General features: G+C 49.5%; 1 protein-coding gene across 1 annotated transcript in view; it reads left to right on the plus strand.

Moving 5' to 3' along the window:
* The window catches only part of LOC131271684 (uncharacterized), a 50,431-nt gene that overhangs the window by 10,510 nt on the left and 12,631 nt on the right, over positions 1 to 27,290 (plus strand). Inside the window, 4 exon segments of the mRNA XM_058273190.1 lie at positions 3,169 to 3,796; positions 23,174 to 23,343; positions 24,078 to 24,540; positions 24,602 to 26,410. Coding sequence (XP_058129173.1) covers positions 3,169 to 3,796; positions 23,174 to 23,343; positions 24,078 to 24,540; positions 24,602 to 26,410 — 3,070 coding nt within the window.

Below are 27,290 nucleotides of genomic sequence, written 5' to 3' on the forward strand. Positions count from 1 at the left end.
GTGATTTATTTATAATTTATGCAGACATCTTTTGGACCTGTCCGAAAGGGAACCAAGTGCAATAGTTGACTGGCTGCAGTTTCGGTTGCAGCGACAGCTGAAAATGTCCCACAACTCGGTCTTTCGTGGAGTAACAAGTGCTCCCAACCGATTGCGCAATGTAGCAAGCGTGTGTACGTGAGGCGCCACTAGGGAAAACTCTTCTACACTGGGACTTAGAACTTATTTGTCCTGCCTTTTTTTCAAGTGACTTTGATTCAGGCGCAAAGTGTAACGGTGTGGTGTTCGTTTAAAATTAGTTTCTCTCCATGCAGTTGAATTATTTTACTTGTTACTCAACCTTGTGGAAACTGTTACAAAATAAAACGATCGAACGTTCTTGAGAACGAACCGCGTCAAAGTGGGCAATCTTGTGAGGCATCTTCTCAAACGCCCGACCCCATACTAGAGTCCTCCGCGTTTAGTGGTTTGTTGTTTTTTCTATGGCGAAGAACACTGTGAACCACACCTCCCCAAGGCCTCAATCCCACCCTTCGAAAACCCCCCTTTTCAAAACCGATCGGTTCCATCGACCGGGTGGAAAAATCAACCTTTCTTCCCGCTGAAGACACAGGCCTCTGGCGTGAAGGGCCTGTTAGTTTTCGAAATCGATTTCGTTTCCCATCACTTTGGTGGAACGCATGCGGTTAGAATTGAGAGTGTGTGTGCATGTGCGGTTTTTGTTTTCATTTTTCTTTCCTCTTTGCTCATCTTTGGCCCATTGCTAATCCTTGAGCAGCCGTTCTGGCGATCATCTTACGCTTAAATTGTTTCGAACGCTGGGCTTCTTCGCCTCAGGCGAGACGGCAGTCTTGGAGAAAGGAACGACTATGTTTTGCCATATGTGGCCAACATCAACAACGCTCGCGCGAACACACCGATCCACAGCAACCGCATAAAGTTTGCCACCGCCAAGCGAACACCAAGCAGCACGGGTGGAAGGTATTATTTTTAGGAAATTGTGTGATATTTTTATTCACCCATTTTTGGATCGTTCGTGCGGCTTGTTTACTTTGGCAGGATCCGTTCCCCCCGCCACCCCGGTATCTCGCACTTTCTTTTTCGTGCTTCCGGTGCGGAAGGAAAGGTGAAGTAGCTTCCGCTGACGCAGACGGTTTCTTGTAGACCCGAGAGGCCACGCGGGGGATCGCAATTAATAATATGCCACTCGATCGACTCGATAACCGATGCTCGAGATGATCGGATCGGCCTCGTTTTGCTAATGCTGCTGGTTCCATGCTGAAAGTGGGAGCCCCACCTACACCGTGACGGGGATCGATCGTGATCGTCATTGGAATCATAGGCCGGTCCATAACTGGGGCAACGTATATCGCCAACCGGCTTCGGATGCCGTTAATTGTTTTTCAATTTCATTTCTCGGCCTCACAAGAGGGAGGTGGTTTGCTTCGTGTGGTTTTCGTTAGGGGACGATGGGAAGGAGGGACGCATAAAAGATAATCACCAAACGCCAGCAAAACATTGGTAGAGTTGAGGTTTGGCACTTTCGTTTTAAAAAATATTGCTCTCCATTTCGTGCAGTTCCGGCGGAAGCGCGTGTCGTGTCGAGGGAAAAGTGGCGATGTTTCATTTTATCGCGCTGATTAATGGGGCGCTTTTGCGTGAAAATGTTTTCATAAAAAGATCATTCGTCAGCTACTCAAGTGATGGAAAATGTTTGTTGCTGCGTGGAAAATTTCTATGTTTCCTCTACAACATCATGATCGAACGAAAGCGGAAGCATTTCGTTTGGCAATCCGGAATCGGCTGTGGTTTTGGGAAAAGGGAAAACACCTTCACTGTCGCCTCACTTATCATCAACATCTGTCCATGGGTGGGGGAGACGAGCAAGAAAGAAAGAATTTCAAGAATGTAGCAATAGGGTATGACAAATCCCCGGTGGTTGAAATCCGGAGCCCTCGTCCGGAGACGGGACGCACCTTCGAAGCGGTGCAGGAAGCGACAAACAAAACCGAAACCTTCCGAAAGATGAAGGGCGATACACATTCTTCATGTTTTCTGGTCGGAAACGTCACCCCTCCTCCGCCATGCGGGCCGCCAGACGGAGGGTTTAGAGAGAAACCCACATTTCTGTGCAATGTTAAAACCATCAATCGAGGTGCGGTTTTTCCGAGCGGCCTCCATTTCGGACCGGATGAGTCGTTGATCGATGGTGTTTTTTTTTATTATTACGATTGTCTTTGTGTGTGTGTGTTCACCCGGGTGGAATTAGCTGTGGTTAGCTGCTAGGGTATCTCCCTGAGATTATATCATCAGTTTTCTGTTTCGTAAGGGTTTGATGGAGATTTTTATGTCTTCCTCTCCCGAAAGGAACACGCTTTACCCGGTAGAACTCATGTTTCTTCGTTATGCAACTGTTGGACAACCTTTCGCACTCATAATCTATGTGATTTAAATGCGTGTTGGAGGTAGATGATTTATATAAATTCGTACATGTTTTGAATGATCCGAACACAGCTGTTAACGTTCTTCACGATCTGTGAAAAATAGTTCTTGAAAAATCTGTAAATATCCATACACAACCAACAACATAAATTGGAAAGCAAAGTGAACCCGAGTGTAGTGTTTTCGGTGGCGCGATGGAGTACCACATGAGGATGTACCCGAGTTACGGTGGCCAGTGCGACTACCCGGGATGCCGTCGGCCAGTGTCGAACCTTTCCTGCTACACGGTGCCGGAAAACGCCGTCCCGGACGGCGAAGATCCCGACGAACATCTGCTCAACAGTGGCACCACGACGACGACGGAGGACGAAGAGTGCCCGGACGAGTGTACGCCGGTGCCAACTCCGACCGCCATCGGGGCGTACCATCCGCCGGACGGAGGGCCACCGCAGCTGGGCTACTTCGTGCCGATCAGTCCGGTGTTTTTCCGTAGTCCACAGTTTCGGAAAAGGTATAAGGCTGAGAAGGCGGTCTGAAGAATGTTTGTAGAGAGAAAGAAAGAGTTTTGCATTTCCTTCATTCCATTTCAGTTCATTCTATATCAGTAACTTTTTAAAAATGGCAACCGAGTCTTTATACACAAATTGTTTGATATAATGTTGGGTGGGGTATATTATAGCTGAACTTTTGTTTATTTATTCTAATCTAAATTTTTTTCCACCTCAGGGATACGATCGACTCAAATCGATCGCGCCGAAGCACCAGCTACTGCGGAACCTCAACGCCGACACCGACGACGGCCCCGATCAACAACACCGTTTCGTCGCGCCGATCCTCCCTCATCTCGGCCACGGCCTCGGCGGCCAGCAGTCAACATCAGCCACCACCACCCATCCCGCAGCTACCGTCCAAATCCATTGTCCTCGCCGGCTGTGATAGCAAGTTCGCCGTCTCGAACAACAACTTTACCAACAACTCGCCCCAAAGTAACACTAGCAGTAGCAACAACAACCAAAGTAACAACCTCAACGGAGTCATTGCGGGTGGTGGTGGTGGTGGTGGAGGTGATGGCATTCCCGTGCCCGGCGGCCTTGTCGGGGGCCTCCGGCAGGCGTTGGGGGCGCACAAGCGGCTGCAGAAGTCGGAATCGGCCGCCTACTCCTACTTCAACCCGAAGCGGTTCAGCTCGCCACCGTTCGGCGATCTCGGAGGCACCACCGATCGGCGGCTCAACCTGAAGAACAAAACGGCCAGCCTGTTCCGGAGCAAATCGAAGAAGGAGCAGCGCACGTACCGGTCGATGAACGAAACGATCGAGGTGCTGGCGGATCAGGTGGTGGAGGATGAGAAGGTGGTAAGTAGCACGATTTTGTTATCCCTTCCTCGTTGGGTAAAGGTTTGTTGAGTTTGAAAGCAATTGATATTTTGAGGAAGAACGATCGTTCGAGCGAATGCTAACGAGAATTTTAACTGGTGTTGTGCCATGTTGCATACCTCCAGGGGTAAAAAAGGGCATTTTTGAATCGCAACAGGCGACGAATTTTGTGCTGTTTTGTTCTTGCAGTAAATCGATTGTTTCCTGTCAAATGTTATCTATTGGCTTTAATGGCCACTGTTGATTCGCAAACGGATGCTCATCATGTGTAATTCCTTAATCCTCGTTTAAAATTAAATAGGCAGAACAGGACAATATAAATCTCTTTCATTTTCCATCCAACCCCCACTCACACTACGTTCTACGGTTCCGTTGTTTGTGATAAATATTTGTTCCGTTCGCTACCGAAAGTATCGACAATAATCCCATCGATGTGGAAAAATATCGGCTTCATTCAAGCGTCATCCGTGTAAACCGTACTCTCGCAAACAAACGCCATGACCCATCGATTCCCTTACTGCAAGCAGCAGCATAACACCTTTCCTGTTTTTTTTTCTTCTCCACATTCCACTCCCCCGGCGTCGGTTTGTTTATTATTCAAAAAGTCATACCGTCTGGTCGGGTTCTTAATTGTATTACGTCCGGCGTATAAATATGCTAATTCCCCACCACGCCGCCGCACACCCGAGAACGAAGGTGCGGCCCTTCGCGAGCCGACAGGAATGCTGGGTGGGTGCGAGTGGGAAAACTCACCTCCTTCATACGCACCCGGTTTATTTTTTTCGACCGAACCGAGCCGGCAAACGATGTGCGTTTGACAGAGTGAAAATAAAACAATAACAAACCCGTTCTCGGTTGGGAGTCGGGAATGAAACGCTTGCCAAGTGGCGTACTACGTTTTTCCGGTGGAAAATTCCTTCCTCCCGGAGGAGTTTACGTTCGCTATGGAAATGAATTCGATTCCCGGCCAAGCACAGAATGGCAGAGAAAACGGGGAACGGACTGAGATAGAATAATGAAGGGATACTATGTACATCAATGTTTGTAAGGATGAACACAGGATGTGCATGAACGTGGATTGGAAACACACTGAAGTTCGTGTTGGGAAGGATGTTGGGCCGAAACAAACCAATCAATGGGCCCGATAATACAATCAACCAAAGCGTAAGCTGAAATGCAGCTGAAATGAGAACGGCGGGAGAGGAAGAAACCCGGGCATCGATCGACAGGACGAGAAGCAAACGGTGGCCACTCCAAGCGGGCCACCCCTCTGTCTGTGAGTGAATATAAATAAAAAATCTCCCACCAGGGGGTTGAGTTCGAGGTTTAACTGACGCGACGGAGTCGGCCTTTTCCGGTTGGCCTACGAGCACATCCTGGAAATATGCCATCATCCCTCTCTTTCGCTCTCTCTCTCCCAACGTGGTGCGTGTGCATGCGTTTGATCTTGTTATGTTCGTGCGAAACCGTACGGTGTCCTGAAATGCAGTCGCCGGAAAGTTGCCGGCCATTGCATTGTGCGCTCTTCCTTCGATTCCCCCTGGGCCAACCTGGAAAATGGCCAGGATCTGTGGGCCAGAAGGGCGAGATGTAACTCGTAGCCGGCTCTCGGGAAAGGAAAACATTGTCAGTGCGCATGGCCAACGTACGGTCGTTCGTTCGCACGTTCGGTCGCTCGTTCGTGTCGTTGGCTCGTGTTCGGGAGTGTCTGGCCATCGCTCCGTTTCCCGACTTCCGGACACGCTTCCTATCCTACTTTTACAATTTACGTTAACGACGGCCGGTAAGGATAGTTTGCTGATGTTTTTTTCTTTCTCCTCCATCTCCTCCCCCTGGCGGGTGTTCGAATATTCAACCCACGATCCCCTCGGGAAACTCGTGGCACGTCGCGCGACCCGACGCCGGAAAACACGTGAGGCACGGTGAGCGTTACAAGCGGCACAGGTCGGTCCTTTAATCCTGGGAGGGTGATTTTAGACAGGGAGCGGTACTGTACGGTGGTGTGGGTGCGCCAAGGGTTCCATCGTACCAATATACCATGGGTACCGTCCACACTACGAACGGAATGCTACGGGCAGTTGGGTTGGACAAAAAGTTCATTACTCTTTTGAGTACATTTATTTATTATTGCTGAAGACGGACTTTAGCATTTGAAAAACTATTTATTTATTTCTATTTATTGTGTATTAATTCAGATGATATCATAGCAGTAGCAGTATTTATTGTAACTGCAGCACATGATATTCCAACAGAACCAGTTAATTTTATAACGCGATCATGTTTATCATAGCGTTGTCAGTAGATATTATAACCGTAGCAGTTGATATTATAAAATTGGTGTGGCAGCTCGAGTGATGTACGTAACTAGCAAGTATAAACGTATATCGCACATGATGGAATATCATGTCCTGTTGTTAGAACTAATGCTGCTACTGTTATGATATCATCTGAAAATCCCTGTACTAGCTCGGTTGAAATGATTAAATTTACCATTTCTCTTATGGTCTCGTTACTTTTAAATTCTTGACAACTTTTAAGCTCCTAAAGTGGTGCGTACTACTTACGTCAAAACTTTATCAAGTTATTCTTTATCAATCCGTCATGTAAGTAGATGTTGGCACACAATTTTTTAAAGTATCTGTTTCAATAGACTGCGTGACCTTCTTAAAAATATTCCCAGAATTAAAAAGCATCAGAATCTTACATTTCTTAATGCATTTTGATTTTTGTTATTCCGTTCGAACTGAACTCGTTCTGACTCGTTCATGAAGGGACAGAAAGATTATGATTGATCGGAAAGCGTTAACGCTTTTCGCCTCACCCAAGCGGCGCACAAAAATACGTCGCTAGCTACACACCATATCGTCCGCAATCGCTATCGGCGCTATTTTTGGGGGGCGGTTCTCGGGACGGCGATAGTTAGTGGCCCCGACGGGCCGCTCGATTTTCCATTTTCACGGACGACAGCCACCAGCCGAAGACGGCGGAGACGCGTACGACGACACGCGGTAGGACGAATCGTCCCATAGTATATCGCTTCGGTCCTCGGGGCTCGTGACTGACGTCGGTGGCAGTCGCTTTTCACACGCCGTGCGAATATGTTCTAGTTCCTCTCGGCTACCGCGGTTCCGATCCCCCGGCGGTCGCGGGTTCAAACGGCTTCTGGAGCGTTCCCTTTTGCACGAAAACACGCCACCTTCCGCGGTCCCCTTTTTTCCGGGCGCGATATTAAGACGATATGTGTTGGAAAACTCGGAAGGAATTGAGGCCGGCCTCAGGTTTGAGTGGTTAATGTGATCCTTTGTGTAACTTCCACTCGGAAAAGAGCGTAAAAGGTGCGTTTTCCCGAAGGTGCAAATACGGTGAATTAATTATCGAAAAGTGGAGTTCCGATTCTACTTACTTGGAAGGTGCCATAAAACGGGGTGTTTGCCCCCATTTTTAAACAACCTCAAAGTAAAACATTTTGCAACTTATATCGTCGGTTCAATACGCCCCTAATCTGTGAAAAAGGGGCGGTTTAAGTGCCATAACATTACAAACATTGGCTCCGGTACATTGTGGTCGCGGGGCGATTGCGAAGAAGGGCCAAACTTTTCGCCTTTGTAGTGACCCATTCGAACTTCAAAGCCCAACCGAACGGTGCTGCAGCGGTGGCCTTCATTTGCACGCACGTCTTTGGCTGGTGGGCTTTGATTTCACCATTCGATCCATTCTCAGGCCAGCCTTCAAGCGTTCGGACGCGGTCCGTTGCTGACGGTGTGCTTCCTTTGGCGATGTTTTTGCTGCCCAGTGGTGGTCAATGAACACACAGGCCGTGTCGTGTTTTCCGTGCGTAAAATCGAATCGATGACGAAATCGCCAATTGTGACGACGACGGCCCCCTAACGGTGGGAGGTGAAAGGTCAGCCCTACCACCACCGCGTTGTACCAACAAAAAAGGTATCCAGTTGCGCGCAAGAAGTGTGTCCGCGCCAAGTGTGGGCGCCAAGTGGAAAACGCGTGTGATGGTGGTGTGACGGGAAAAATCAATTTCTTTTCCACCCTAAGCCATTTGCTTGCAGTGCAGTGCATGGAAGTGGGTTACTCTTTTGGCTTGGGCCGGGCGCGTAAACAAAACGATGTGCGTTCACTTTTCTTCAAGTGTGTTCGGACGAGGGAGGGCGAGCGGGTGGTTTTGGAAATGAGATTGTTCTAATCTAATTAGCTTAAGAAGCAACGCGCCCGCAAAGCAACAACCAGTCGTTCGTTGTGGCCCCCCATTTTTACGAGTTTTCAGCAAAACTACCGACGAGTCCTCGAAGGGTGCGAAAAAAGAAGGCTTTGCCCGTTCTTGTGTGTGTGTTTGGTAAATGTTGACGAAGGAAACGGAATATAAGATACATCCGGAAGTGGATATGAAGTGAGCTCGTACACCCACGCACGAGGGAGGGTTGTTTTGGCGCAAAGTCGTTTCAATCGGTTCAGCAAACGAACGAATAACGAAACCCAGGGTGGAGTAGTGTGCAGAATGAAGCTGCCCAAGTGGATCAAGCGGGGACCGAAATCAAATGTGGGCGTCAAGAGTATCGTGAAGTCGTCCGGCGGGTCGGATGGTGCGGCTGGCGGCGGAGGCACCGGTGGTGGTGGTGGTGGCGGCGGCAACAGTCAGCGGCATCGCCGGAAATCGTCGTCGGCATCGCTGAAGGGGAAGCGTAAGCGAAACTCCTACGTATCGTCTGCCATTACGACCAAGAACTTCTATCCGGCGGAACATTTCTTCAAGACGGGACCGCCGCCATCGGGCAACCACGACGCTGGCGACGGCGGGGATGAGGCGCTGATGATGGCACGCTTCCGTACACTTCCGGCATCGTTCGGTGGTGCGGGATACTATCAGCAGCCCGGCTCGGCTTACCACCATGGCCATCAGCAAGCGCACCCGTATCAACATCATCAACGTCAGCACCCGCTCGGGTTACCGAATGGCGATGGCGGGGTACGAAATGCTGTCGCGGCCCGCGGCGGCTACAATGTCGGCGGTGAGCGGCTGTACCGAGAAACGCTGGCGCCTAACGGTATGCAATCCGCCGTGCAGCAGCAAGCGTTTTTTCCACCGCAGCAAAGCATGACACTTGACCGGCGATACTTTGCGCCTTCCACCGGCCACCATGATCTCTACCGCACCGCTCCGGCCGATAACGGATTTGTCCCCAAGGGTCCCTACCACCCGGGGTACCATCTTCCCCTGGCCACACCGTCACACAACTCCACGCTGCAGCAGCAAAGCAACGCCGTCGGGCACGAGCTGGGTGCGCCGACCGATCGGGTCAAACAGATTCTACCGACGTCGGCCACCGGATTATATTCCGGTCATCAGCAGCACCAGCAGCAGCTCCCGCATCAGCGCGGCTTGCGAGGCAGCTTCCGGCGGTACAAGATACCTTCGCCGGCCGAAATCTTCGAGATGATTAACGACAAATACATTCACCCGGTGGGCGCGGGCAAAAGGAAGGCGGCAAAGGTAGGTTGGGCGAACGAGGGTAGCGGGGGTGACCTGGGGGTGGGATTATGCTGCTGATTAATCGAACGTGGGACGAGGGGCCACACCTGGTTGGATGTTGGAACTTACCGTAAATTCCGCAAATTCCTTCATTCCTTTCAAAGTGTGGGAATTAAGACACGTGTTCGACAAGCGTATTAAGATTAATTAAATTAATTAAAATGAACTATTTGCGAATGAGAAGAATGTTTACATTGTATGCCGTTGAAACATTGTTCGAGTTTTTGTGTTTGTCTAAAATGTAAGTCAAGGGGTTTGCATGATAAATCTAAAAATGATTGTGCTACTCTTTAAATAAAGAACACCACTCTAAATCATCGATGTTACTTTCACGCCAGACACGTTAGTCATCGTATCGACGTTAGAGAATACAGGGTGTCGTGAAATGTATCCCGTTTCCGGAGTTTATCTTGTTCTTCGCGCAGCATCTTTTCCGTAACCGAACCGAGGAAGAAGTCGCAGAAAGTGGCGAATGTAGCCGAAGGAACGTTTGCTACGTACAGAACCGAACCGCGAAGCGAAATCAAGCAGCAGTTCGATTTATCAGCAGATAGGACGCACCGGGGCGTGCTCAGAACGTCACCGAACGTCGCCAACTTTTTCCCTTATCGGGTGGAGCGGTTGGAGGAGGTTCCCCGTCTACCGCTTCCACCGGCAGGCGTGTCGGGCGTTCAAGTCTTTCGTTTCGGAGGAGTTCGGTTGGCTCGTCTCGGCTTTTTTTTGCGCGGTCGCTCTCCGCATCCAACGCGTATGCAAAGCGAAACCCCCGTCGGAGCAGCGAAACAAAGCGAAATTTTTATGTAAATCCAATCCACCAAACGTACGGACCAACGTTAAAAATTCTCCCGTCAACAATTCACGGTTGACGGAGCAGCAGGGTGGTTGGTGGTTGTTTTTTTTTCTCTGTTCGGTTATCTTCCACCTTGCCGTTTCCACCAAATGTCTTCGGCACTGAAATGAGGTTTACTTTACGGGTATTTTCCGTACCGTACCTTTCGTTCGGGTGCGGGTGTGTCAAACCCCTTTCTGTACCTTTGAAAGGATTTGTTCCAGCGGACGAATGAGGTAATCGTTTACTATTCAGCCTTGGTCCGAGAAGTGCTTGAGCGTTTGGGGCCACTCGGGGTTGGGGGGGTGTACAAGTCAAACACTAAAAGCCTTCGGACGAATGGGGGGTGGGGTGTAAGTTCTTTCGATGGGAAACTCTTTCCCGCAAGCGATGTTGATTTATTTGCTACCTTTTGCCAGCGCGATCAAATCCGATCCACACGATCAGAAGAGTTTCGATAGAACACGTGCATCGAGCGACTCTGAAAGGATGAGGCTCGCGGATTTACAAACCCTTTCATCCACCTCCTCTTTTCGGTGAATATCGAATAAGCGAGGTGAGTCGAAAGCAAGAAGACAAATATTAAAATCAGTAGCCTTTTTGCTTTTCGCCCTCCGCAAAAGGCTCTTCAGCCTTCGAGGTGCTGGATTGCGTTTGTCCGATTTGGTACATGTGTATTTATGTGTGTGTGTGTGTTGGAATCGTTATGCTTGGATGATCAGAAGAACATCGGAAGCATGGGTGGTGTCCCTTTGATCATTGATCTGGGAAAAGGCGAACGAACAGAATTAAACAAATATAAAACTGGACGAAATAAAGGAAACACAACGTACGCGTTAAGCATTTGACTCAATGCAGCATTCGTCTCAGCGTAGATATAAGATAGAGAGAAAAAAAAACACAGTATATGTGCCTTTTTGTCCAGTCTTTCTCTTTTTCACTCGTGGGGTTCCTTTTCTCCACCATCGGAATGCTTTTTTTCCTCTTATTGTATGCTTTGGATGCGTGTGTATGAGTGCACTCTTATGCTTTGGGTGCTCTGAACGGACGCGCCGAGACAGGATAATAAAGGGGTACGAACGAACGGAAAAGAGAGAAAAACAAGTTAAAGCCATCGACAACGTCATCAATGAAGAATTTGGCATGTTCTGAGGCGTTTTACTTTTGGCGCGGAATTGAATGCGGCGCAGAGGAAGTAGGTATTGGAATTGGTCAAAGCGTGTAACGGTTTTGCATCATTGATAACTTCAAGAACAGACAGAAAAAGGAGAGGTGTACCATATATCGATTCAAGCACAAAGCAGAGCAATTTTATGTTTATGTTGTAGTTTTCAAATTTAAATCCAATATTTTGTATTCATCAAATTGCCAATTTTATAGCTATGTTTCTCTTTTTTGTTTTCTCAAACATTATATGCAGCTTATACCTAGCCGGCATATCAACTTTCTGGAAACTAAAGGTCAGATTGTTCACTTCATCAACACCTTGTTCGCATGCCACTCCTTGTGCGAGTCGGTGCAAATGTTACACGATGCATATGCGCGTGTGTGACTCATACGATAAGCTCGTCGCGGATTGTTGTGCCAGGGAACGAGCGGAGCGGCAGGGGGGAGTTGCAATAATCCTGTACCCCCCACCCTATCCGTCCTCCTTCCCTAGAGCATTCCACCATCTCGGCATCGATTCGGTTCGGTTCCACATTGCAGCAGAAAAGATTAAAACCCAAAGCTTTCTTCTCGACTTGGCCGTACGAAAAAAAACATTGCAAACAACGATCGCGAGTTGGGAGAAAAAGGATACGCTAAAAGAATGAGACAGACGATTTAAACGGCTTTTGTGTGTGTGTGAGTGTTTTGTCTCACTCGACCTTCGTGGGCTCTTTCGTTTTCTCTCCTTTCGATTGTCGGTCCCGATGGCTTCTTCTCCTTCGGCGATCGCTTCTCTTTCGCACTTTCCTCGATCGGCCAGCGAGTAGTGCCGTCGCCTTTCAGCCGCCAGCGCTATCTCTGTCTGCCTTTACCCTCCCCTGCTGCTTTTCCGCCAACAACCATGGGGCTTTCATTTATGCTGCGAAGGGCTCAATGCTGACGTGATGGTTGTTATGCGGGGCCTGTTGCGTTTCCTGCCTGCCTTTTTGTTGCCAACCCGGCGACAGGGCGAAAGAGAGAGAAAGAGACACGCCAGAGGGAGACAGAGGAGAAGGCAAAAGTCGTCGTCGTCGCCAAAGAAAAGAGAGGTGACTTTATGTTTCGTATATCATCGACGAGAGATGATGCTGGTTTCGGTTTGCGTTTGGCAGTTTCCCGGCTATGTTGGTTTGGTTTGTTTTTTTTCTCCCATTCTTCCTCTCCCTCTTGTCTCCTCGAACGGTGGCTAACTTGCGGGCCCGCGAGCCGAGAACTCGTTTCTCTGGTCCGGGCGTCCATTTTATTTCGTGCCGTCGAGTGGTCGAGTGCGCACCGCTTTGTGCGGAATCCTGCGCCACGGTTTTTAGTTTCTGTAAAAAGTTCAAAGCAGTATTTAAAACGCGCACCATTTCGTGATTTCGTGACCCTGTGCCTTACGTTGTTTGCATCGGTAAATTATTGTTAACCCGAATTGTTGAATTTTGCGATCGCATTTGTTCCAACCAACACGACAAGGATAGGCAAGGATTAGCCAAACGGCCGGAATCGGAGAGAGATCTCCGAGATTATCCTGCACGATTCTCCCTTCGTCATTCCTTTTGCATTGTGTTTGTGTATGTGCGTGACCGATCGCATATGTGTGTATGTGTGCGTATGTTTGTGGGTGAGAAACGCTTGAGAGGAGAATCTCCTTTGCCGCATCTCAAGAATGCTGTCTTGACGAAGCAGCAGCAAAAGTCTTCGTCTTCAGCAGCGCAGAGGCAATCAGTCGCATCGCGTCAGCTTAAAACCTAGCCTGCTGCTCTGAAGGCGATCTCACAAAGATCCTTTTCTTCCAGTGCCATGTCGAGAATTGAGACCGAAGTGTGAATTAGAAACCCCTGTTTCAGCCTCCCAAGTGCCATCGAATGATTGTTTGGGGGAATTTCGGGTGTTGTGGTAGTGGTGAGAAGCTTTAAATGTCTTCGGCGTTTCGGAAAGTTTGTGTGTTTTTGGCAAAGAAAAGTCCTCCGGCAGTGCCAAACGGGGTACATGGATTGGGAGCGTCGCCTCAATGTAAAAGTCGCCCGTAATTAATCAGCTCCAATCAGCCCGGGGTGTGCCACGGGTCGTAACGTGAAAGTAAATTAAGTAAATTGTCGAATAAATTACCGACCCAGTGTTGCATATTTAACCATCACAAAAAAAAAGAAAATCATCGAGGCTGGTTAACTGGTCTCCTTTCTGTTCTGAAAACGACGAGAAGGAAAGAAGCATAAAATGAAGGAGTAGATGAGAAAAAAAGCAGTCAAAACGCGTTAGAACGGAATATTAGAATGCCCCGGTGGACGAAGGGGGTGGGTGGTTGAAAAAAGCTTCCAAAGTAAATGTCCGCGGGCAGCGTAAGAAAGAGAGTGCAAAATCTTAAAAGTCGCACCACTCCGCGCGCGAACGAGATCGAGTAAGGCCGTGCTGCAACGAGTGAGAGAAACGGGTGCAAGCGGGGAAGGGGTGGAAGGAAAAGAGACAGGAGCCACAGCCAAACCCACTTCTTCCACCACCAACACCGTCATCGTCGTCGTCGTCGTCGTCACCATCACCATCCTTCAGCGAGCTTGATTTCTCTCTTGTGTTTCGTGAGGAGAGCGGCAGGCTTCACCATCTCCAATCCCGCTTCCAACAAGACACACCTCCCCCTCCCTCACCCCCCCCCCACCCTCTCCCATCCATCCTACGTCTTAAGACGCCAAGAAGTTGAAGCCACAACACACCGGGTCCGATGTGGAGGAATTTATAATCGCGCATTGGCTCGTGCGCGCGTATGTGAGCTTTTTTTTTGTGTCCGCCTTGCGTACGCGCACGCTTTTTGTAAATGTAATGGGTTTGTTTGTGTGTGTGTGCGTGTGTGTGTTTGTAAGGGCAGTTGAGGGAGGGAGTGGAAAGGTGCCGAGCCCATCTCGTCGTTCAGCAGCGATCGACAACAATAACAACAACAACAGGTACAAACGAAATTCCCTCGCGATCGATAAAGGGCCTCGGAATGGGATAAGGCCAGGGGGGGGGGCGGTAGAGAAGGTGAGACGAAACGAAGAAAAAAAATTCATAGACACACACACACACACACCGAAGCGCCTTAAGAAACCAGACTCGAGTCTCCCACTCCCGATCGATGGTACAAAGCCGGCGGAAAGAAAGAAGAAGCGTACAGGCGTCGCGTCTTGTCGAGAAATTGGTCATTTTTGGGGGTTTCTGGGGAGGATCGAGTGTGTGTTGTTGGAGTTCGGTTCCGTTGTGTCGCTGATGCTGAAGATGGTGATGGTGATGATGGCAGTATTCGGTCGGTAGGGCGGCGTACCTGGCGTACCTATATTAAATCGCCTCAATCGTTCCTCCAAAAACCTTCCTCAGGAGTTCCTCAAGCATCAACGACTCTCGATTGTTGATTCAGTGACGCGGCGAGTGAGAGTGAGTGCAAGTGCCATCCGGAAGATTTCTGCTGTTCGAAGAGCGAGTGAAACAAAAAATAGAATCATAGCAGGCGACGCAGGTATATTGAAGGGCCTTGCGTTTTCACGTGGCTCCTGTGGATGGCTGTAGGGGCCCGCACAGCAGAATCAACCTGCCCAACCCAAACCAACCTGCCTGACCGGTCCGGTTTGCTGACAAGTCTCTCAGTTCTCGCGTGTGTACTGGTGGTGGTGGTGGTGATGGTGGCACGGAATTAGAAATTCAAGGTATCACCAACCCGCGAACAACGGTGCTGAAAGCGGATCGGAGCGCTCGGAGATCACGCGCAGCTAAAGTGCCTTAAAGTTGAGCCAAGTTCAAACCGCTGGTGCGACGTGCCATATTCCGCCGTGGAAGTGACAGGAATGCGCTGGGAGGCACCGGCATTCAGCAGCGGTGCAGCAGACTCGGTGTACGTGTGGATGCAGGGACGGGACGAAGGCTGGCCGGAGCAGCAGCAGCAGACAGCGGGGACGCAACGTGGCGCAGAATGATGATGGATATGCTTGGAGCACCGAACGCGGGCAATCAGTTGCCCAACAATCACTTCCACAGCGATTCGCAGGTACGCAGGACAGGGAGTGTAGAGAGTTGGCCGTCAGTATTTTCAATACAAGGTGGACATGAACATCCCAAGAATTCCCTAGAGTCTACTGATGAGTGTCTCTAAAGGAAACGGCAGTATTAGCTTCGAGTTATAATCCGTAGGCTTAGGGAGTCCTAAGAAGCTCCCTAGATTACTGAGCAGACATTCTATGACTTAATCCTCGTTGGTGTTAAATATCACCATTGGATGAGTTTTAGCTGAACCGTCCTCGACTTCTATTTCTGGACAAAAATTATTCTGAATTTTGTATCTTACTGGCTCTGCTGTACGTTACACCATTATTGAATACTTTTTGGGGTACCGGTTTCCAGGCTTCTCTGGCTTTCTTTTCCCGTACTATCAAACATATGCCTTGTACCGTGTTATGTTCTCTTGCCTGCAACTCTCAGCTCTTGGGATTTCATGCGTATTCCTTCAACAGGAAAGCTACATGCTAGTTCCCCTTCTTTATTCATTGTCGTCGAGCGAACGGAACAGATTTTGCTGATAAGAGAAAACATCCCAACAGGCCACGCAGCTGGTTCCGACTGAAGAGGATGTTTATTTAAATCTTGTTTGTGAGAAGAAAAAAACTAACAACCAATAATGCACACTTTGGCAGATGGCAGAACTCAGCAATGACTGCCTTCGGTAGAACAATGGTCCACGATTCATCTTCGGTAACGATGGCGGGTGGTTTTGGTTGACTTCCTCAATTTCCTAATGTCTCCCCCACCGTCCCCTCGACCCTCCCTCCCCCAAGACGGAGACGCCAGAGGGTCCAGTCAGCTAAATTGTCCGCTCGCGTCCAGGCTGGAAATGGATCTCGCGATTCGCGATTCCGGTTACCTTGCGTATATAGAATTGCAATCCGGGGCCGGGGTCTGCTCACGCGGTTTTAGTCAGTGAATCGGCGTCCGCACACCCTATACCCCGTGCCACTCATACCAGTTTCCCCCACTCTCCCGGCACCTTCGCCTTGAGCCGGAGAGTCGTTTTACGAGCGATGATTATCCATCGTTTATCTTCCGTCCGCCAGCCAGGCCGGTTCACCGCCAGCTCTCGAGGCCGGGTGAATGTGCAGCAGAAGCTCGTGTATTGTTTTTTTTTTTCTTTTTAGGCCGAGGTTTAATCCAACCAACCACCTCGGCTACCGATACCCCTTGCTCATCCATCCGATGCGGACGGTACGGATTTGTACGATGAGATTCTCCTTTCTCTTTCTACGAGCACCGACGTGGCTGCCCTTCGACTCACCAACGTAGAATGCGGCCGGGAAGTGCATTACGTTTTGTGTTTGTTTGCACATAGTTCTAAGGCTCCCGAGTCAGCACAAATCCCGAAGGAAGTTACACAGTATTTCTTTGCTTTACTTTGGTTTAATCACAGCGCTCCTCCATCGATCACTGTCTTTATCGCGAGTTGGATCAACTGTCAATTCCAGCTTTGTCGTTTTGTATTTTTTTTTATTAATGATTGTTTTCGCATACCTGATCCGCATACGGTTTGCTTGCCTGTCCCATTCGAATGCTAATAAAATGCCTTCAGTTATGATGCACTCATCGCCATAAAATACGGCCAAGTTATGAGCCTTATGACGATGACAACTCGCAGCCTGCGGAGAGAAGAACACACAGTCGGGTTGAAGCCTCGGATTGAAAAGGAACACGCACGAACCCGATAGTATCTAACGTCCTTCGCATACTTTTGAGGCCGAGGCGTTTGAGGTGATTGCGCATAAATATATATTTATTCTTCCACCGCGGAGGCCCCGGGAGTTAGCGGTCGTGGATTTAATCGTTTGCGGCCTGTGGGCCAAGGAGGGTTGGCTTTTTTGTTGGGCAGTGTTGGAGTTGGAGAACCGATTCCGCACAAGCACGGAGGGAACCGAGGCGCCCGCACGCCCGTTTGCATCAGAGTAATATATCAATAAATTAATCATGCCCACCTCCATCTCACTTTCGCGATCATGCGGTGGTCGGAATGTAGTAACTGTAATGATCGTAGCCGTCTCGTAGTAGCCGGGGCGAAGGGTTCGTGTAGTAGTAGTGTTCGACGCTGTGTTGCCCAAACAAATTGGAAGCCGGACCACGGGGTGTAAAAGACCCGTGGCGGTACGAAATGGAGGCTGTGTTTGCTGCTGCTGCGAGGTGGTTAAAGGGACAGGACGTAGACGGAACCGGAGGCTGGGCTGAGGTAACATTGCTCCGGCCAAGGAGGGGTGAAGGAGGGGGGAGGTGGAGCCTGAAGAAAATCAACGGAACGAAAGAGCAACAGAAAGCCAAAACTCACCTGACCAGTTTTACCACTTTTTCGAAAACCCGTGCGGCAGCTGCGTCCTCTCCCGGTGTGTCCGTCTCGTTCCATCTGGCTGGCTTTCTTTCCCTTTCCCGGCTGTGGGATGTGGGATCCTCCGCCGTGTGCTTCAGCGCAGTGCATATGTTTTGCTGCGTACGGAATGCGATGGAGAGTTTTCCGCGCGCCAGCATACGAAACCAAAGCCGACGCTGCACACAAGGTGCACAATCCGAAGGCAGTTGCGTTGCATTTTTGCATCCACTTGGGACACATATTCACTCACACACACACACAAGTGCATAGAGAACGCTTTGGTGTCGAAATACACTTTTTGCACTTATCTATCCCTTCAGTGGGTGGTGTTTTTGTTTTCTTCAAGATCGAGGGCGGAAAACTTTCTTTAATTACGTATATTTTCCATCGATCAACTGTCCGCCATAAGTAGCAAAGTTATACATTTTTTTCAGTTTTTAAAGAAGAAAACAAATACTTTAATTGATTCTAGAAAATTGCTTATTGAAGAAAATGCATGTTGTAAACTAGAGTTGTGTAATTCCGATTCCGACAATCATGAATCTTTGCATCGTTTTGGATGATCAAATGATTCTTTGCATCGTTTTGGAGATTCATGAATTCATTAATGTTTCATTATTAATGAAAGATTCATTAATGTTTAAATAACAGGAAACTAAAGACCACAAAATGGGTAGAGAGACTCCTTTTTGTTTTGGTCGGATGAGCCACACCAATGAAAGAATCATGACGATTCGTGAAAGATCCAAGAAAGATTCATGAATATTCATATAAGCTTTCGTAAGATTCATCAACGTTTGTAGATTCAAATCTCAAATGATTTATGAATTAATCTGAATGAATGTTAGGTGAAAGATTGATAAGAATTAATCTCGCCTAAAGATTCATAAGGCACTATTGTAAACGCTTCTGATAGGTTTGCAAGTATTACTGTAAACAAACTGTTATTGTTACAAGAAAATTGCATATTCGTAGTCGACAGGCAAAGTCATTTAGGTGCAAACACACTCGACAACTATTAGCCATAAATCCCGCGATCGGATCACGATCAACCGCTCATCTTACGAAGATGAGCCTTACGCACAACATGTCTTTGCACATTACCTTTATTACGTTTTACAAAAGTGACTGTTTAAACGTCGAATCGCCTGCCGTTTGTTGATGTGTGCACCTTTTTTTAACTCATTTGGTGTTGACTTTGTGCCTCGCCTGGGATGGTAACGCAAATTGCGGTGTTTTGTGTGTTTTCCTCCGATCGCTCGCCGATGATGTAATGACACCCCTTCCATGCTAATTGACACATTAAACTCCCTCGTTACCGCGCTCCGCCGGCATTCGATTGCTCGGAGATGCAACCCCGTCCACCGGCTTCCCCCCGCGAGCGCACCGAAACGGGTGAAAGTGGACAAACGACCGATAGATAGGCTGGTGGAAGATAAGGCCATTTCCGGCCCAAAGCGTGTGGACTCGGGTTGTAAGGTGCTGGGAGGAGGTGCTGGGAACCAGATCGGTGGGTTTTCTTTCCGCCGTTAGGGCGAAATCCGTGGCCGTGCATTTAAATTAGCCGCCGGTGGCGTATGCTAATGGCGGAAGAAAGCGCAGGAAGAAGGTCCTACGATCGCGAGCATGAAGCCGTTTGACGATCCGATTATCAGCAGCATCGACCACTTTCATGGTTTTTTGGACATGGCACGCTTTGATAAATACTTTTCCACCGTGACTGTAAATGGTAAGCCCTTTTTTGGGAGTTACCGTTTATCTGTCACATTTATAATTGTTTCATCCTTATCTCATTGTTCGTTTCGAAAAGGAAAAGCGAATCAATCAAATGTCAAGATTTTGACGATTTGTGTAAGAGGGTTTTCGTGTTTCAATTTATCACATGTTTTTGGGTTTTGGGTTTAGTTTTATATTTAACAAACTAGATTAGCCACCCGTGAAAAAAAAATGTAGCTACTTTGTAGATCTCTTGCCTTCTTGTTTATGCGAATATGCTTCCTACGAACGAAATGGAGGAAAGTTTAAAAGAAAGCTCGCCTGTTTCACGCGGGCTGCAGTGTGCAGTTGTGTTTCTGCCGCCCAAGTGTCTGTGTCCTCATTACGGTCCGCCGCGAAAACGGCGTTTTAATCATAACCTCCAAAACACCTTCAGCTCGATCGATTGAAGTGTGTTTCAGCCTTTGTTGGTGGATTAGATTTTTTTTTTGCCTCATTGTGGTTCGGTTTTCCCTCGGTGTCTCCGGGGCAGACCATCGGGGTTAGGCGCGGAAGGAGTCCCCGTGTCACTCCCACCACCCTCCGGCAAACCCCCAGACCTTTTTTTTAAATCCCTACGGACAAATGCGGATAAGAAAAAAAAAAACAAACGGCTGCTCGCTACTCAATGAAGTCAAATGAAAAGAAAGGCACAATTTCCTTCATGGTCGCAGGCGCATTGACCAACCGCTTAGCAGAAGCCCAAAGGGGGACGCATACTGTAGGGTGCCGCGTGTTGCTGCAACCCCTTCACAGGATGCCATTATGCAGGCACTGCCCATCTCCCTTGCCCCTTTCCATCGCATCAAACACAGTCCAGCAAAGGCTCGGGCAGCAGTTTTGCAGACTTGTACACTTTGTAAGAAATTTCCTTTTTCTTTCCAGTGCCCTTGCGCGGTTGCGGGCCCTCTCTAATGCACCCCCCGTCTCTGGCCAACCCTGGTAGTCGCGCTGCTTTCGTGTGTCGGTGCTGGCTGTTTTATGCTTAGGGGGGCTTTGTGGTCACTCTATAATAGGTGTTTCGCATACGGAATCGGTCCACAGCTTTCCGATCCGCGACCGATCGATCCGATCAAGCTCGCGAACTCCCTCCCCCCCCCCATCCAACACCGATCACGATGGCGCGGAATGTTGCATGAAATTGAACACGGAATCCATTCGGTTTGGCCCATTAGGAACGTGCGTGTTGGTGGCAGCGTTGTAGGTCGTGTGAATTTAGTAGTTTTCCCCCGAAGGCATTTTACTACTTCATTCTCCGGTTTTTATTTTTAACGGGACATCGTCGCAGTGCGAGGTTGACGAAGAATCATTATTCTTCTAACGTGTCATATTTGTGTGTGCCCTGATTTAAATTTGGATTCGTTGCTTCATGAGAAACTTACGGACTGAAGTTCGTCACGTTGCGAGGAAGGTGCAATAAAGTACGAACAGAGGAGGATTAAATTTTTGCGACTCAGTAAAGTTAGTTTACCTTTATTCTATGATTTTTTTTTTTATAAGGTTGAACCTAACCAATTTAATATACAATCTTCGTAACCACAAAATTGTCCTGGTAATTGGAGAGCAAACAGTATCATTTATTTTACACGTAAATACAGGGTCATTCAAACACTCACCCTCACGGAGATAGCGATACGGCGTCCAATGAACGAGATAATGGATCATTATCTAGATTTCTCTTTTTTCTCTCCCTCCCCCTGCCCCAATTCGACATCGCTCTAACATCGGTTCGATTTGTCAAACCCACCGCAACGATAATAAAGCTAATGACGAGGGAAATCATGTCCACGGCGTGTTGGTGGAAAAGATCGATTTCTTTAATTTGCCACCCGATACGGTGGCGGGCCTTTATCTCTTGCTGCCGGAGTGATAATGGTTTGTGCAAGCCCTGTCCACCCCGCCACTCCCGCCGAGGAAAAGGGGGCAGTTCGCAGCCACCGTTTTCAAAGTCACCCCAAGATCGCTACCGACTGCGCGATCGCGTGATCTGGCATTCATCCCGACAGGTGGCCTTCGATGGTAGTAGCACCAGCATAGTATGCGGCCAGCCATCTCGAGCATATCGTTCAATTAGCCATGCTTTCTCCATGCGCCATTGAATTGAGATTTTCCCGTGTAACATTTGTTCGTTTTTTTTTTGTTTTTTTGTTTGACTGGAATTTTTCCTCCCTATCTCTCCCTCTCTCGCTTCCGGACACCGTCTTTCGTCCGAGGGATCCGTCACCAAAGTGTATGGAAGCTGTTTCTGGCCTGAAACGGCTCGCTTTCATAATTCCAAGCGCCCGGTGAAAGTGTGTGCGTATTCCCGATAGGCAATCAATGTTAGCCCAGTTCCGGCCGCTCGGACGATGAAGACTTGGATCAATCGCACAATCGGTTGTTAATTAATACTAATTTATGACAGGACGAGGCGAATATAAAGGGAGCGAGAGGAAAAGGCGGGAGTTCGATGGCGATGTTGGGGGTTGAAGGGGTGGGTCCATAGAGTGGAACCTGTGTCACATGACAGTTTATTATGCTTATCGTGAAGGTGAGCCACACTATTGGATGGAAGATTCAAAATAAGAAAATCATTTCTCCAATAGTTTATTTTCTTTCAAACCATGTCTATATGTTAAGATGCTTTAACTCCATTGAGGGCTTAGAGATGTTTCGGATTGGAACGTTCATTTATAAGAATGAATTTCTTCATTTCTGAACATTCACTTTACAAAGTTGAAACTGCAAAAAAAAACAAAATAAATCATTTTAAAATTCTTAAGTTGCACAAAGCAATAAACACAACAAAAAAATGAAGATAAACATCATGAGAACATCCCATTACATCCCGCTTATCCCACCGGACCATCGGCGGACGAGATGCTGGCCAGCATAAGATTCCCGCTTTTAATTGAATTAAACTTGATTAAAATCATCGTGCACTTCTCCGGTCTTCTGCGTCTCGATTGAAGTCTTCGCGGTGATTGTATTTTTCCTTTTCCCCCCAGCTCTCCCATTCGGAAGCCACAGATGAGTCACGGCAATGTTTTCAATATTTATGCTCTCATCAATGGCTACCCCTTGTTACGTGGTAGGATGTAGCAAAATCTTCGACCTCCTTGGGGGAATGTAGCACTGAGGGTATGAAAAACGGAATCAAACGGCCCGATGCGCAATGCATTTCCTCCCCATGCGGGTCCGGGATCCGGTGGTCTAAACGGCGAGAAAAAGTATCCGCCCGTAGTTCGGCGACGAACAGGGAAAAGGGAAACATGTCCCCTGCAACAGTGGTCGTTTATCGTTCGGCAGAATTGCACATTTCCTAGCGGGCACACAACTCACAAATCGTTAACTTGTGGACGCATCTTCCCAAAGTACGCGAGAGGGAAAGTCTCGATCGCGTTGCGTAATGACGGTTGACAAACGAACGAACGAACGTACGATCGGAATGCCTGTAGCGTATGACAATGGAACGCGTCTACATATATTACTTTCACTTACCCACTTACAAAGGCATTTTTCATTTAGGACTTATCATTTTGTTTCTGTGGACGGCTTGAGGTCGTCGGCTCATCTGCTCGTTTTGTGGGGATGGATTTCTCCTTCTCAAGTCAAGTGTTTTTGGTAGTTTTTGGGGCGTACAAGAAACGTTTACCTCCACTCCATCCCGAACATTCACTGATGTCTTCATGTACCTTTTTTTGCATTTCATTATTGCAGGTCGAACGGACGTCATGGGACTACAGCACGGTAACGCTGTCCCGGGTGCCCGGCTATGGCTTCGGCATCGCAGTGTCAGGTGGGCGCGATAATCCTCACTTCGCCAACGGAGACCCGTCGATCGCCGTGAGCGACGTGCTGAAGAATGGCCCCGCCGAGGGCCAGTTGCAGTAAGTAATCGTTTAAGACAGGGGTCGGCATACATTTCCTAAAAAGGGACAGATGTAATCATCAAAAAATATACCGAAAGCGCGGCCCGGATACCTTAAATGATGATCTAATGTTTTCAAAGTAATACTTAACCCTTTTGAATAGAGTATCAACTTTCTAAATAGTTAAAGTTACATTAAAAAATACTGTAAGATAAAATATCCGGAGGTCCGCGACAGCCGAGCGGTAGCGCCGGTTAGAAAATCGGCCCATGAGCGCCGGGGGTGGTTGGGCCCCTCGACGGCGTGGGTTCGAATCCCAACCGAGACCGGACCCTCCCCTGTACGAGAGGACTGACTATCCACGTACAACAGGGAAACAAGTCTCGTAAGCCCTTAACGGGCAGGCATGACCAAGAGGTCGTTACGCCAAGAAGAAGAAGAAGAAGATAAAATATAAAAAATTAATCATTGAACTTTCTTAAACATTTTCATACTTCTTTATACCAATTATCTTTATTATTACGAGACTCATGAGACTATTTTAAATTAAAATTTTCATATTTGGGAAAAACAAACCTGACATCTTGACATCAATAAAAATTTAGATTGGTTTTTGTATGAAGCACTAAAATTTTCTTACGGTCCGGATAAAACCAATTTGTAGGCCGGACTTTGCCGACCCCTGGTTTAAGAAATAAACCTCCGCCATTGAATGCGTGTATTTAATTTCTCTCTCTCCCTCTCCTTTCCAGGGTAAACGATCGGATCCTCTCGGTGAACGGTGTGTCGCTGGAGAACGTTGAATACGCCACGGCCGTGCAGGTCCTGCGGGATAGTGGCAACACCGTGACGTTGGTGGTTAGACGGCGAGTCCCGAACCACAGCCTGATGCATCCACTTTCCGGCACGAACATGCACTCCATGCCCGGTATTCCTGGTGCCGGTGGCGGAGGGGGAGGAGGCGGTGGAGTAGGAGGCCCACTGAATGGGCCGGTGGGAGTCGGAGGCGTCGGTAGCGGCGGGATGGCCCCGACCGGCGTTCCGGGTATGAACTCGCACCAGCATCAACATCAGCACCAGCACAGCCTCAGCTCGACCGGGCTCGTCGGCCTGGGGGCGAACAATGGATCTCAGCAGCAAATCAAAGTGATCGTGACGAAGGCGAACAAAAAGGACGACTTCGGTATCGTCCTCGGATGTCGGTTGTTCATTCGAGTAAGTCGGTTCGGTTTTCGGGCGACCAGAATTTTTTACTAAACATACTTGCTCTTTGTAGGAAATTTCCTCCAAAACGAAAGACCAGCTTGCGGCCAATGGATACTCGCTGCAGGAAGGCGATCTGGTCACCCGGATTCACAACACCAACTGCAACGACGCGATGAGCCTGAAGGAGGCGAAGAAGATCATCGACGGGTGCAAGGAGCGGCTCACGTTGGCCGTTTTGCGCGAACCGAACGGGCTTGGGGCTGGTGCCGGGGCCGGGTATGGGCCAGGGGCGGCCGGGGCCACCGGAGGGTCTGGCATGCAGTCACCCGTCTACTCGCACACCGCGCAGGTTTCGAACTGTAGCAACATGGACGAGAACTATCTCAACGGAACGGGTGGGTCGTACTCGGGCCAAAATCTGTACGTGCAGCCTCCAACGCGCCCGTCGGCCATGAGCACCCTGCTGGCCGATGACAAGAGCAACCTCACGCCACGAGGGCGCTCGAGGGGCCCACTGACGGACATTTCGCTTCAGCAGCTCGACCGACCCAGCACTCCTCCGGGTACGTCGAGTCGCAGCACGGCCGATGGGGCGGCGGCTAGCGGTGGGGGTGGCCATTCGCGCTCGCGCAGTGCGGTGGATGAACCGCCGCGGCCACCGCCACCACGGGGTGAAGACTTCTACGCCACGCGTCGCCAGCTGCTCGATGAGAAGCCTCCGACCAGTGAACCGCGGTACATCACATTCCAGAAGGAGGGCTCGGTTGGCATCCGGCTGACGGGTGGCAACGAGGTGGGCATCTTCGTGACGGCCGTCCAGCAGAACAGTCCCGCCTCGGCCCAGGGCCTGGTGCCGGGCGATAAGATACTGAAGGTGAACGACATGGACATGAACGGAGTTACCAGGGAGGAGGCGGTGCTGTTCCTGCTCAGCTTGCAGGACCGCATCGATCTGATCGTGCAGTACTGCAAGGAGGAGTTCGATAACATCACCGCCCAGCAGCGGGGCGACTCGTTCCACATCAAGACGCACTTCCACTGCGACGCACCGACCAAGGGCGAGCTGACGTTCAAGGCGGGCGACGTGTTCCGGGTGATCGACACGCTGTACAACGGGGTGGTAGGTGCGTGGCAGGTGCTACGTATCGGCCGGGGCCACCAGGAGCTCCAGCGAGGCGTCATACCGAACAAGGCACGTGCCGAAGAGCTCGCGACGGTGCAGTTCAACGCGAGCAAGAAGGACCAAAATGCGTCCGAGTCGCGGGTCAGCTTCTTCCGGCGGCGTCGCTCGACGCACCGTCGCTCGAAATCGCTATCGCGTGAAAACTGGGACGACGTGGTGTTCTCCGATGCCATCTCGAAGTTCCCGGCGTACGAGCGCGTTGTGTTGCGGCATCCGGGCTTCGTGCGGCCTGTGGTCATCTTCGGTCCGGTGGCGGATATCGCTCGCGAGCGGCTCATGAAGGACTTCCCGGACAAGTACACGGCGCCGCTGCAGGACGACGATAAGGGTTCGTCGAAGTGCGGTGGAATTGTGCGCCTCTCGAACATCCGCGACATCATGGACCGGGGCAAGCACGCCCTTCTCGACGTCACACCGAACGCGGTCGATCGGCTGAACTATGCGCAGTTCTATCCGATCGTGATCTTCCTGAAGGCGGACACCAAGCACACGATCAAGCAGATGCGCCAGGGTTTGCCGAAGGCGGCCCACAAGAGCAGCAAGAAGCTGTTCGAGCAGTGCCAGAAGCTGGAACGCGTCTGGTCGCACGTGTTCAGCACCACGATCAACCTCAACGATCCGGACACTTGGTACCGCAAGCTGAGGGACTCGATCGATCAGCAGCAGAGCGGCGCCGTGTGGATGTCGGAGACTAAGGTAACCGAGCAGTTCTACCGCTGGTTCCGGTGCCGGATCAGATTGATCCGTAGTTCGATACCATACGAAGGGGCTTTTAGTGTTGTCGGTTGCATTTCAGTAGTGTGTAGTGTAACTAGATGTTTGTAGCGGATAGATTGAATGTTTTCCAGGCCCATACAACTTTGGCGGACATATTATGGACGTGTCTTGATCACTCGCGGAAGTCGAACGTTTGGTGTTGGGCATAATTATTTATTTAATCATCTTTTCTCTTTCTTTCTTCACCTGGTGTGCCACACTTTCCGCATTCTTCATTTTCTGGTGATGGTGAACCTGCGACCTTCTTTGTCTCAACCACAACTACTCGTAAACCCGCGTTGTTCCGTGTCCGTCGACCCGCAGCGTGTTGAACTGTCGTCGGACATCTTTCTGCCCTATCTTCCACCACCGTGTCCTCTGTCGTGCTGTAACTATGTGTCCCCTCTGCCACCACCACCAAAACCCTACGCCAGCGTGAACTCGCGCACCCCCTATCGCTACTCGATGCCAGCCGCTTCGCTTACCGCCGGTCCCTTTAATCATTCGCTTACCCCTAGGGCCGGTAGTGTTGCCCAATCTAACCAATCCCAACCACATGCTCGGTTTCGGCCAGCCACCGCACTTGGCACCGATGCCAGCATGATGCAACCTCCGACCACGACGACGACGACGACACGGCCAATCACGTACTACGCACCGCCAGGGTTGCGCCATTCGAATCCCAACGTGCGGCGGTCCACGGTTAGCCTTCAGGCGTCCTCGTCGTACGGTGGGAAGTCTTCCACGGCCACGACCGGCACCAGCTCCTCCGAGCAGCTCCTGTACGAGGATGAGCTTCCGGTCATCGCCGGTGCGCCCA

Source organism: Anopheles coustani, chromosome 3, assembly GCF_943734705.1.
Source record: "Anopheles coustani chromosome 3, idAnoCousDA_361_x.2, whole genome shotgun sequence".
Taxonomy (NCBI): Eukaryota; Metazoa; Arthropoda; class Insecta; order Diptera; family Culicidae; genus Anopheles; species Anopheles coustani.